The sequence below is a fragment of the Microtus ochrogaster genome, chromosome 8 (genome assembly GCF_000317375.1).
Source record: "Microtus ochrogaster isolate Prairie Vole_2 chromosome 8, MicOch1.0, whole genome shotgun sequence".
In the NCBI taxonomy this organism is placed as follows: Eukaryota; Metazoa; Chordata; class Mammalia; order Rodentia; family Cricetidae; genus Microtus; species Microtus ochrogaster.
Window position 1 is genome coordinate 60,928,007 of NC_022015.1, and position 12,563 is coordinate 60,940,569.

At 41.0% G+C, this 12,563-nt stretch overlaps 1 protein-coding gene across 2 annotated transcripts in view; it reads left to right on the forward strand.

Annotated features, from left to right (window-relative positions):
* The window catches only part of A1cf (APOBEC1 complementation factor), a 78,015-nt gene that overhangs the window by 54,289 nt on the left and 11,163 nt on the right, over positions 1-12,563 (forward strand). For both annotated transcript variants that reach the window (XM_013348001.1, XM_005352139.1), the window contains exons 5-7: positions 246-484; positions 1,814-1,978; positions 8,713-8,810. In XM_013348001.1, coding sequence (XP_013203455.1) covers positions 246-484; positions 1,814-1,978; positions 8,713-8,810 — 502 coding nt within the window. The remainder of the gene's footprint in view (positions 1-245; positions 485-1,813; positions 1,979-8,712; positions 8,811-12,563) is intronic.

Genomic DNA, 12,563 nt, shown 5'->3' on the forward strand with positions numbered 1-12,563 from the left:
GTGATGAGAACGGACTGCACGTGGTGAACCCAGATCCAGCCTAAAGAAACCATGCGATAATCAACTTTTCTCTCTTTTTCTTCCCTAAAATGTTTGGAGGTCGGTGGTCAAATCTGCGATGCACTGCCAGACCCTGGTTTCAAACCAGAGGAAAGGGAACAGGTCTGTCCGTCTGTACCGAAACATCCTCTGTTACACACGGATTGCCAACTACAAAAACTGTTTCCTTCCCCCGCCCCCCTTAGGAAAGGGCGTCTCCTGGGAGTCTGTGCTAGCGTGGACAATTGCCGACTGTTTGTGGGAGGAATCCCCAAAACCAAAAAGAGGGAAGAAATCTTATCAGAGATGAAAAAGGTCACAGAAGGAGTTGTTGATGTCATCGTCTACCCAAGCGCCGCAGATAAAACCAAAAACCGGGGATTCGCCTTTGTGGAATATGAGAGTCACCGTGCAGCCGCCATGGCTAGGAGGAGGCTGCTGCCGGGTAAGTGTCCTTCCAGCTTACCTGAATTGTAATGTAGATATCTTACAAACAACCTGGTCATGACCCCAGGTTAGAACCACTGATCTAGAGTGGCATTATAGTCCACTCTTATGAAAACTACGAGAGCCACCAGATTTGGGGACAACAAAACTCTGGATTTACTTTGTCCTTGTACAGTTTTTCTTGATTGTGCTTTTTTTAAAGTGCTGTTGATTGAACAGAGTGAGCTTTCTAGGCCAACGTTCTACCACTAGGTTATGTCCTAGCCCTGCTTATGTGCTTTGTAAATTAGCAAACGAGGCATCAGATATCGTGACATTTTCAGAGTGTCTTATTAAATTCCCCTTCTTCTTCTTTACATCCTCTGGTCCCCTACATAAGCTTCCCCTAGACTTTTGCCCTCTCTCATGCCACGAGTGTCTTCTGCCCTACCCAGCCTCCTCAGAACTCTTAATAAAAAAAAAATTTCTCTTTTTTAGGTTTTCAAACTTTATGCACATTTATACACATGTACAGACACATGCATACACATTCCGAACTAGGATATGTACGAGTGAGAAAACACAGTTTGTTTCTTTCTGAGTTTGAGTCCCCCTGTTTAATAGATTGTTTTCCAGATTGTATCTCTGTTGCTGTGATAAAATCGTGTTCAAAACCAACTGGGGAGGAACGGGTTCATTTGGCCTAGAGGTTGCACACAGTCCATCAAAGGCAGGACCCTGGAGGTGGAAATGGAAACGGGGATCTCAGGGGGGACTTTGTTTACTAGCCTGCTTCCTAACTCATGTCCAGTTATATACCCTTTTTATATAACCTTGGACCACATGCCGAGGGGTGGCACCCCCACCCGCAGGGGGCTAGGCTAAGGTGATAGAGACAGTTTCATAATTGAGATACCCTCTTCCCAGATGTCTCTAAGTCTCTGTCAAGCGACCTCTTAATGCTCCTCGGGGTCAGACATTGTCTGAGTCCTGAATCCACTCTTAGCTCGTCTCCCCTTTTATTATCTCCCCTTAAAAACTACCCCCACCTTGTAAAAGCTGTCCTGAGAGTCCAACGTGCCCACTGCTTCCTCACTTCTTCTCCATTTCAAACCACATCCTACTTCTCCTTACCTCCAGTCATTATGGTAAGCCACTCGTCACGCACAAGTCTCTTCTGTACAGCTCTTGCATTATTTGAATGTCTTAAAATCAATAATAATCTCTTTTAGTGGTCCTAGCCGTTTAAGACCCTGACGGTCAGTTCAATTTAAAAGGCCATCAGCGTGAGCTGAGATGATGTCATGATTTTTAAATAATTAATCGTTCTTCTGATCATTGTCAACAGGAAGAATTCAGCTGTGGGGACATCCTATTGCAGTAGACTGGGCAGAGCCAGAAGTCGAAGTTGATGAAGACACAATGTCTTCAGTGAAAATCCTGTACGTAAGGAACCTTATGCTGTCTACCTCGGAAGAGATGATTGAGAAAGAATTCAACAGTATTAAGCCAGGTAGGACCCATGTACCACTATGTCTTCAAAATGTACTTTTAAAGCACTTATGCCAGAGGTCATTAGCCAAGATGTTAAAGAGAATAGCTTGTATTTAGCCCCTTCTCCTAAGTGGTTGCATATTGCCCAGTTATTTCTCCAGTTTGGGATCAGAAAGAGACATATAGTCCTACAGCATTTAGGAATATTATGATTTATGTTTACCTGTGTGTTATTTAACGAATACTCATTACCTCTGCTAACCTACACTCTGTGAGTTCTTCTTCCTGTGATTAGCTCCTCTGTCCCCAGACCCTCAGACTAAGAACTAAGTAAGTATTTACTACATTAGTGATGCCTGCCTCTAACTGGAGGTCTCACCAACACAAGGTTTCCCAACCTCTCTGTGACTGACATTTTGGAATAAATCCTCCTTGGTGATAAGAATCAGTCTGGTAGATTTCAAGGTCCATTCCAATCACGTACCAGCATTAGCAACCTACCCCAGATAACAACCCAATGCATCGCTAGCCATTTCCAGAAGTACGTCCAGGAACATTCTCAGCCACCTCAGCCTGTGTTTATTATAGAAACATCTTCCCACAACTGAGAATGTCTTGGGCTTCTGGCAAGTTCTATAGGGTGCTGACAAGCATGGGCTGTGATGCTGTTATGTTAAGTCTCTGACAGTCTTCGCATTCTCAGGGTGTCTGTTTCTAACTGTAAGTGGACACGATGTTACATGTATAATAGGATGATAAGCTTATGATTTGCTCTGCAGATAATTGGCAGGAATACCAATTTTTTCCCTTTTAATGGTTTCTCAAACATTTATCTTCCTTCAGCCTCAAGAACTCTGCCTTCCCTGACATTTAGTATCATGGTGTGGCTATATACCAACAGCTGTGAATCCATACCTAATACAGAAACTGCAAAAAAAAAAAAAAATCCACTAGAATTAGAGTGGGCGTGTTCACATCATATGCCGTTTATTCCTCTTAATGACCCTGTCGCGGAGGTTCCTTCACAGCATCTATTATTTTCTACACACAAAAACCAGAGCCCAGAGGAGTTAAATAGTCACACAGCTAGCAGCTGGCAGGCTCCAGATTTAACAGCTTTATGAGCCACATTCCATGCACTTATTCATGCAGCTGCTGCTGCTTCTGTAGCTCCAACATGCCGTGTGCTGCGGAGGACATAACCGACGTGAGCTGTGTGGGGAAGGAATTTAGAGAAAGTGATAGCTAAGTCATCCTGCTCTCGGAATGCAGAGAAAAGTCGTGTTTAAGAGAAGCCCCATCTAGATGGGTGCTGAAAGCCAATGGAGTTGTGTAGGCCTAGGAACGGGTGTGTGTGTGTGTGTGTGTGTGTGTGTGTGTGTGTGTGTGTGTGTGTGTGTGTGTGTTTCACCCATCCTAGGTTATGTGTTGGTTTTTCAGAGTGAATAATATTTTCCCATCTAATTAAAATATTGCTTTTGTTTTGAAAGGAGGTAAAATGAGCAACTACCAAAAGACTGATTCTTTTTATAGTGAGCCGTTATTAGTCCAGTCTGCACATTTATGATAGCTATGCCTAGACACTGGTGCTCTAGAAGCTGTAAGAAAATGATGAACGCCATCTTCTTCCTTCTCTCCCTCTTCCTCTCTCCTCCTCCATCTCCTCCCATGTCTCTAACCACTACCCCCTCCAGCATAACTGTATTAGCCTTTTTTATCGTCAGCCTAAAGAATTCCCTCGATTCCAAGGCACTTCTTGGGTCAGCGGCACAACCCTCAGGGTTCTAGTACAATGTGTAAGATGTTAATATTATCCTGCTTCACCAACAGGAACAGTTAGCTGATATCTGTCCTATGACGAAAAGAAAAATAAAGTCACAAATTTCTTCTCCAGTGCAAGGATCTAGTATATTGAGGCTATACTAGAAAATTTGAGGAAAGAGAAAAGTAATATTAAATTTTTATTTTTAAAGTTTAGGTCTTTTGGAAGAATGTGAATATCCCCTGGAAATCTGACTCTGTATACATATTTTTTCGAACCCTGATTGCCCTGGGGAAAATGCTACATCCATACTCTGGAAAACAAATGAAAATTGCCACAAAAACCCTGGGCCATCAATATTTTGTCCCCGTGTAGCCTGGAGTGTCTGCTGTGGTTCTGAATATAGTCATTCTATGAAATCTGATTCCTTCAACTGTTCAGCAGTAATAGACTCACCTGGAGGGCTGCTAAAAACACAGCCTTCTTACCCCATCTGGCTAAGTCCACATGTCTGTCTTTCTTAAGTTCCCAGTTGAAGCTAATGCTACTGGGTTGGGGACCACGCCTTGAGTCTGTTTTTCTAATTCCTGTGTTTGGATCCCAGATCTAGGTCTTTGCTGATAGACCACCATGAGAAAGGATCACAAGCACTAAGGATGAGTGTGTTAAAGTGAGGTGTGCGGCCAATGCTATTACACAGATACTAGTCTATGACCATGCAACCCTCAATGTGCTGGTTCTTCTTTGGTCTCTAAGTATGGCTAGGCCTGGTTAGTTCTTAGATGAGAGGAATCCACATTCCGTTATTTGAACCCCTGCCTTCTAATTGACTGTGTCCAGATGTTCACAAATGAAGCTTTCCATAAAGAGAGGTGTCTGAATATCACCACTCCCAAACAGGCATAATTATTAGAATATTAGCAAGGATTTCAGAGCACCCAAATTCGTTATCAACGTAAATACTACTGGACTAACATGAGTGCTGGGAGCATATGGAAATGGACTTAAAATACTTTGGCACAGTGTGTGTTTACTGAGAGACTAGCTCTAGTATCCTTGGCACTAGGCAAGAGGTAAGTGAAGGTGATATTTTTTGCAGCTAAAGCTGCCCCCCCCCCCGGGAAACTATAGAGCAGGGAGCAGAGTGGAGTGAAGGGACAGAGGCCATCCTGGTTAACTCCTTACTTCTCATTTACCAAGACGAGTCGTGGAAAGGACCATTGTCATCGCTCCATCTAACACAAAAGGAATAAAGAGACTGACCCGAACGTTCAGTTTAATCATATACCCTGTGCTTCATGGGCTCATGTGGCTTTATTTAATTTTCTTTGTCTGGCCAGATAATTTTGCTCTGTATAATGATTATCATAAGAAGCCAAGGACTGACTACTAAGGGAAGAGAGAAGCTAAGCACTGCAATGTTTGAAAACTTATATTACTGCCACCCATTGTTCCAAAAGAAGGTAATTCACAGTCATTGAACCGTGTGGCAGAATGAAGACTCTAAATGCTTTAGCAGCCTTAAATCTGAGAGAACTAAACTTGGATAGGGAGAGGATTTTCTCCTCTTCCTCTTCGTCCTGGGAATAGGATGACATCACATTGACTCTGTGAACCATGGGTAATGAAGAAAATCTAAAGGCTTAAAAGACTGAAAACCCAGGCTAATGTCAATTGAAGGATAACCAGCATGCTAAAGCGGTAGTGAAACAAATTTCCACTTACCCAAAAACTAAAGAAAAAAGCTTGCTTGGAAAACCTAGTTATCAACTACCATTAAAATATAGTGTCAACCATCTTGGTATAGCTACCGTTTATCCACACGTTACAGTCAACATGCACAGCAGTCTTTCCACATAAAAACAGGGTATGTTGCTGTCTGGATGCCTTTATACAATGACCTAAATTGAAATGGCTAATGTTTGTAAAACTGTGCCAATTAAAATGTTTTCATTTTTGGGACTGGAGAGATGGTTCGGGGGTAAAAGCTTGCACTGCTCCTGCAGAGGAGCCCAATTCAGTCCCCAGCATCCTTGCCAGCTGGCTTACAACTGCCTCTGGCCTGAGCTCCCTGGGATCTACCACCCTCTTCTGACTTCCACAGGCACCTGTACTCATGTGAACGTAACTACATAAACACATACACACATATGCATACAATGAAAAATAGAATAAATATTTGAAATATTTACATCCTTCCCAATACCTCTTCACCCCTGTAATAACCATTCTTAGCAGTCTGAGCTCCACCCTTCCAGGTATCTCTGGATGTAGGTATACTTGAATTTGTGTTTATTTCTATGTGGGCTGAAATACTTAGAACAGATTCTCATATTTTATCCTGTTATAAATTTTAGAAACAGACAATAGGGTTTGGATCCTTCCACGTGAGTACATGGATGTCGACTCTGGTCTCTTTCAAAACTAAGTGGAGATTGTATAAATGTATCATATTTAATCTTTTCTGAGAAAATGGACCTTGTTTTATTTTGCTGTTTCTCCAGTGGTATTACTGGCATCTTTATAGTAAATCTTTATGTATGTGCCTTTCTTGAGGATTTTTTTTTAATTTTCGAGACAGGGTTTCTCCGTAGCTTTTTGGTTCCTGTCCTGGAACTAGCTCTTGTAGACCAGGCTGGCCTCGAACTCACAGAGATCTGCCTGCCTCTGCCTCCCGAGTGCTGGGATTAAAGGCGTGGGCCACCACCGCCCGGCAGTGTGTGCCTTTCTTTATAAAGAAACAAGTTAGAATTAGTTTGTATCTTTTTCCAACCTTTCCACACTATAGATGGGAATTACCTTAGACGTCAGATGTTCCAGGAGCAACTTTTTTTAAAAAATAAAGGTATTAATTAAGGGTATAGGACATTAATTCTAGACCTTAGCTGTGTGTTCTGTGAATTAATTATAAATCCTCCTTTGTCAAAATCATAGCTAACTAATATTTCCATAAAAAATAAAGTAAAATTAATTAAACATACCATATTGATAAAGTCTCCCCCAAATCTAAAGTTCTTTTATAGAAAATAAAATAGGGTATTTTCGGGGACAGCATGAATATAAGATTTCAAATAGTAGTAAGTTAGTCTTCACCCCAGTTTTCCACAGGGTCTAGAATCAGACTCCATCGAAATCATGATCACTTACCAGCAAAAGAACCTGAGAAAAGCCATTGAACACTGTTCTTTATGTCATTGTGGAAATAAAGGAAATAGTACTAACTAAATTATACGGGATACATCACAGATAGATACTACATCAGGTCGCTATGACATTGCCCATCCGCATGCCCAGAGCTTCTCTCTCTTCCTAGCAGACGTGGATGGATGCTCTAGCACAGGATTTGGGATCAGGCATTTCATACAACCACACTAACCCAGACAAGGAGGCGGGGTTTACACTCCTGGGGTGAAACTGACCAATAGGGATAGGCTGGGGAATCATTCTTTCTCTCCTTTCCATGAATTATTGCACAGCAATGTTTCTTCCCCAACAGAGTCTGGGGAAGACATCAGCAGCCAGTGGATACACCTGCCTCTCCTCTCCGAACATGCAGTAACATCTGCATGCAGTAGTTCCTATTCAGAAACGCATCACCTTGCTCTAGGTCCACTTACATTTTCTTACACCTCTACCTTGTTTTGAACCTCCCAGATTAATAAAGTCTTTTGGCTACCAGCCTCTTAGACCTCTCAGGGTTCAGAGAGAATACTGTGGCAAGCAAGGGACTTAGCAAGATCTGAAGGTGAAATGATTTCTCCACTATGTGTTTTTCCACATCAGTTTTGTTATTGTTTCTATTCTAATTCTCCTGTCCTACTTCCAATTCCTCCTAGCTTCTTCTAGCTTCTTCCTTTTTTCTCAAAAACTCTTCTCCTTCAGGAGTATTGAAGCAATAAAGAAATTACTCTCATTGGTAAGATATACATTGTCACAGCAAGACATAAGAAGCTGAGCTGTTTACCATGGCAACACAAGGATCCAACACCATAGAAGCAATACCATACCAGATTGGGGCACAGTGCCCAATGACAACTTTGAGACACAGATCCATTGTTAGTAGATTGGCAAATGAAGAATTGGCATGCTTTTCTTAGTAACCTTGTTTGGACATTTGTGACTCTGACCTTGTATGTAGCTGTAAGGTTTCAAACTTATGATCCATTTAAAAAAGTCTTTAGTCTGGTTTGAATTTGCTAATTTGAACTGAGCCAAATGTGTGTAGTTAGTCTGAGCAAAAGAACAAGGCAGGTTGTTAAGTGTCCGCAATTCTTGTAGGACAAATAGATCCAGTTATAAAGCATGTCTCAGTATATATTCTATATATCAAAACTATACAGCTAAATGAAAAGTCATTCTTCTGACCACCCACAGATATATATGCCCAGGCAATGGAATATTTTCATGAGATAACCACATAAGCACTGGGAAAACACCCAAAACTGTTAATGGGAAAAAGTGAAGTGGCACATGAGAGAAATTACAGATACAGGCAACCAGTTATCAGAGTCAGTGGTCCTGTAAGCCTTGCTAAACACAATTATCTTCATCAGAGATATGTGTTGATGCCTGAATTATCAGTTGCCCTATGCTGTATACTTCCACAGCCTGCAACACCAGATAAAGCAGTATTTTGAAGTAAATAAGTTGAATATATGTGTACAAGATGACCAATAATTGAGTTCATGTCAATTTAATAACACTTTACCTTTATTGAGCATTATTTATTACCTTTTATATTTCATAATATGCAAAAGATGCCATTCTTGCCCTTCAGTGCTATATAATATAGGAATTAGAGTATATAATTTATAACTATTTCTAATGAATCAGATTTTAAGTATTTTTATGAGAAGCAAAAGTTAATGTTGACTACACAGAATTTTAAACCTTGACATACAAAGGGGTCTCACAGGGTGCTCACACACTTGGAAGCTAATCACATAACTGTCTCAAGTTTGCTAACGGTGCTGCCTGCATTTTATCTGCAGGAGCTGTGGAGCGAGTGAAGAAGATCCGGGACTACGCTTTCGTGCATTTCAGTACCCGAGAAGATGCAGTCGAAGCTATGAAAGCTTTAAATGGCAAGGTAATGCAGGAGAAAATAAAATGCTTACAGAATCCAGCCAAGCTTGGTATGGACATGCTATACCAAAGAGTAATCTAAGGAGTCCATCATACCCCAGCTTTGTCCATTGCTGACAGCAGTCTTGGGGATGCACAGAAGAGAAATAACAGCTAAAGATACAAAGGAAAAAGAGGTGACTAAGTGGGAAATCCTAATTCATTTTTTTTTCTGACTTGGACAAGTCACTAGTCCTTAGCTTTCTTAGAAGAAGGAATTAAAGTTTGCTTCCCCCTCCTTGTTCGTATTCTATTGCTGTGAGGAAGCACCATGACCAAGGCAACTCTTCACAAAGAAAGCATTTAATTGGAGTCTTGTTTATAGTATCAGAGGGGAGTCCATTATCATCATGGCAAGGAACATGCAGGGGGCAGGCAAGCATGGTCTTGGTAAAGCAGCTGAGAGTTTTGCATCTTGATCTGCAGACATCAGACAGAGAGAGAGAGAGAGACAGTGGGCCTGATGTGGACTTTAAAAACCTCAGAGCCACTCCCAGTGACACACCTCCTCCACCAAAGCCACACCTTCCAATCCTTCTAAATAGTTATCAACTGAGACTAAACATGAAAGCCTGGGAGCTTTTGGGGGGCATTCTCATTCAAACAACGTTCCAATTATCTCTAATTATTGCACTTTATTACCAGTAACTGATGATGGTTGGTGAAAAAAATGTCAAGATAGCTGTCATTCTTTCCTCAATATTTGATCTTCCGAATACTGGAGGCTTAGTATCCTTCTCCTTGCAAAGAGTGGGGTCTGGGAGAAAATCACCTTCTGGATTCCTAGTGTTCATTTATTTATAGAAACCTATGTAGTATTTACAACAGTCCAATAAGCGCTGAAACCTGTCTAGGGGCCACTGATCTGCTAGTTGTGTCCAGGACACAAACTAATCGAAGAAAAACTGTTTGACAAAGAGCTGAGAGTCTAGAAAACAGGGCCACAGACACCTCTGCAAAGTAGTCAGTTCAATGTTATTAGAAAACATTTAAAAGTAGAAAATTCAAATGAAGAAATGGGTCATTAGACATTCAGAGAACCACATCGATGAGGAGATGCTGTGCAAAAGAACCTATGAAACTTGGATATACTTCGAATAGGCAAATTATAGCTAGACAAATCTGTCCTCACAGCAGAACTTGGGTAGATCCAGAGAAAATCTGAGAAGAGAAAATTTGGTGAGAGCAAAATACCTAAGAGACTATTGTGCCCCTTGAGACTTCTCTCAGTCAAGGTTCTGGTAGATGATGTTTGGCTAGGAACTCACTCCAGAAATGTGAGAAAAGGGGATTCAAAAACACAAGGTCAGATGCTAGAGCTGGCAGGATTCTGGCAATAAAGGCACAAGAGAGGGAGCTGGAGAGTTAGTAGTTAGTAGTTAGAATACTGAATTGAGACAGAACTGTGGAGAGCAGGGCCCTTTAAGAGGGGCATTGATCTAGTCATGCCACCCTGAGGCTTTATCTGAAATGCCTTTGGTCAAGAATACAGTGGGCCCAAGATGACCTCTGATGGAGGGCACCAGGAAAACACAACCTAAATTCACTGTTCATACCCAGAGTTCCTTGTTGGCCAAATCCCATGACAATGCAGTGGCCCAGGAGCCCTGAAGAGAACCTTATGTGGAGCAGAGTGTGGGCTGAACATTGGTGGTGATTGGATCTGGAGGACAAGGACGAGGCTTCTTAGCACAGATTCCTTCAAACACAAGGAAGCCTGGGCGTGTGCAGCCTCAGGGACCCAGCAATATCTTAAATCCCCTAAGGAGGGGCTCGAGAAATGGCTCATTGGTTAATAACACTGACTGTTCTTCCAGAGGTCCTGAGTTCAATTCCCAGTAACCACATGGTGGGTCATAGCCATCTGTAATGAGAACTAGTGCCCTCTTCTGGTGTGCAAGCATATAGACAGAATACTATATACATAATAAATAAGTAAATAAATAAATCTTTAAAACAAAACCTAAGGAAGGAAGTGGCAACTCTGAAGTATTTTTTTTAAAAAAAAGAGGACTAAAAACACTATAAAGTAAAATCAACTTATATTTAAATGTACCTATGACCAAAACATTTTTCATTGATTATCATACTAGTATCATAAAACTGTTACTACTTCAAAAACAATTTGTAAGCTAACTTTCTCTTAGCAAACTTGCCTAAATGTACTGAGAAGACCCAGCAATTATAAACTCAATGATAAATAATATGCCAGAAAAATTCCAATGGAAAACTGTTCAAGTTATTGTCGTTTTGTTGTTGGCTTGTTTGTTTGTTTAAGGAAAGGAGCCTTTATTTTGGCTCAATGTTTAAGAGACAGTCCATTGTGGTGGGGATGGGATAGTCAAATTCTCTTCTGACTACACTGACAGAAGAGTGGCTTTCACTGTAACAGTCTCTATGCCAAGACTAACTGTAAGTCAAATGATTATACTATGTTTTGATGTTTTAGCAAGCACATACTGAACCTTAGTGAATCTGCAGAAAAATATTAACAAATAGGTAATTAAAAATGCTTTCCCCGTAACAAAATTTTAAATTGTTTGTAGACTTATCAGTACTGCTTTCTTCCAAAGTATCTCAAGCCAATAACAGGAGCTTGGAGTAGCTGGTTACATTATGTCGAGATGGAAACTCAGTTATTACTTGTACCTAAACATTTCTATAACAATGTTTACAAATATGTAGCTAATTATGCATTATTATTACTAGTAAGTTATTTCTAGTAAATACTAACAACTGTTGTTTAATCGTAATATAAAATTTTTTTCCTAGGCTTCTTAGTACACCTATGGATATTTATATTCATTAGACAAAGTGAGAGTTCGAATGTCTACTGTAAAGTATTGATCATATTTACAATTCAAGGACACCAGTGAAATGGCACAGGGTGTCTAGTAAGATGACTCAGAGGGTAAAAGTGTTTGTATCAAGCCTGGTGATTCTGATTTCACTCCTCAAGACTCACACAGTGGACAAAGAGAATAGTTTTCTGACCTTCATATCCACTTTTTTGTTTCTAGGTATTACAAAAGTTCTTTCCTTTTTATTTCTTTCTTTTCTAAATTATTTGCTTGTTTATTTATTTTGGTTTTTTGAGACAGGGAGGGTATCTCTATGTAGTCCTGGCTGTCAAAGAACTCACTCTTTACATCAGACTGGCCTCAAACTCACAGAGACCCTCCTGTGTGCCTCCTGAGTGCTGGGATTAAAGGTGAACGTCACCACTTGGCTGCTGCAATCATTCCTACGGGCATTGTACCTTAAGTTGTACCTGACTTGAGAGCTCTCAGCCTCCCTCTCAGCTATATCCCAACCCCTGCCACCCCTATTCATCTGTTCCCCGCTTCTCAAACATTTGCCTTACAAGGACAATGCAAGAGTTTAGCAGGTTCCTCTTCCTTGAGCCTCTACCTAGACTCCTCTCCCTCCCCAGGAAACGCTCACCTATTGTGTAGCTGCTTTAGTGAGCCATTTGGAAAGGCCTGATGGGATTTCATCACCATGCTATTGATAAATGACAAGATATCTTTAATGATTTCCATCACCTTCATTTATTGTGCTGCTTAATTTGTTTTGCACCCATAAAGATCTCCAGCTTTTTATTTATTTATTTATTAAAGATCTCCGTCTCTTCCCTGCCACCGCCTCCCATTTCCCTCCCCCTCCCCCAATCAAGTCCCACTCCCTCCTCAGCCCAAAGAGCAATCAGGGTTCCCTG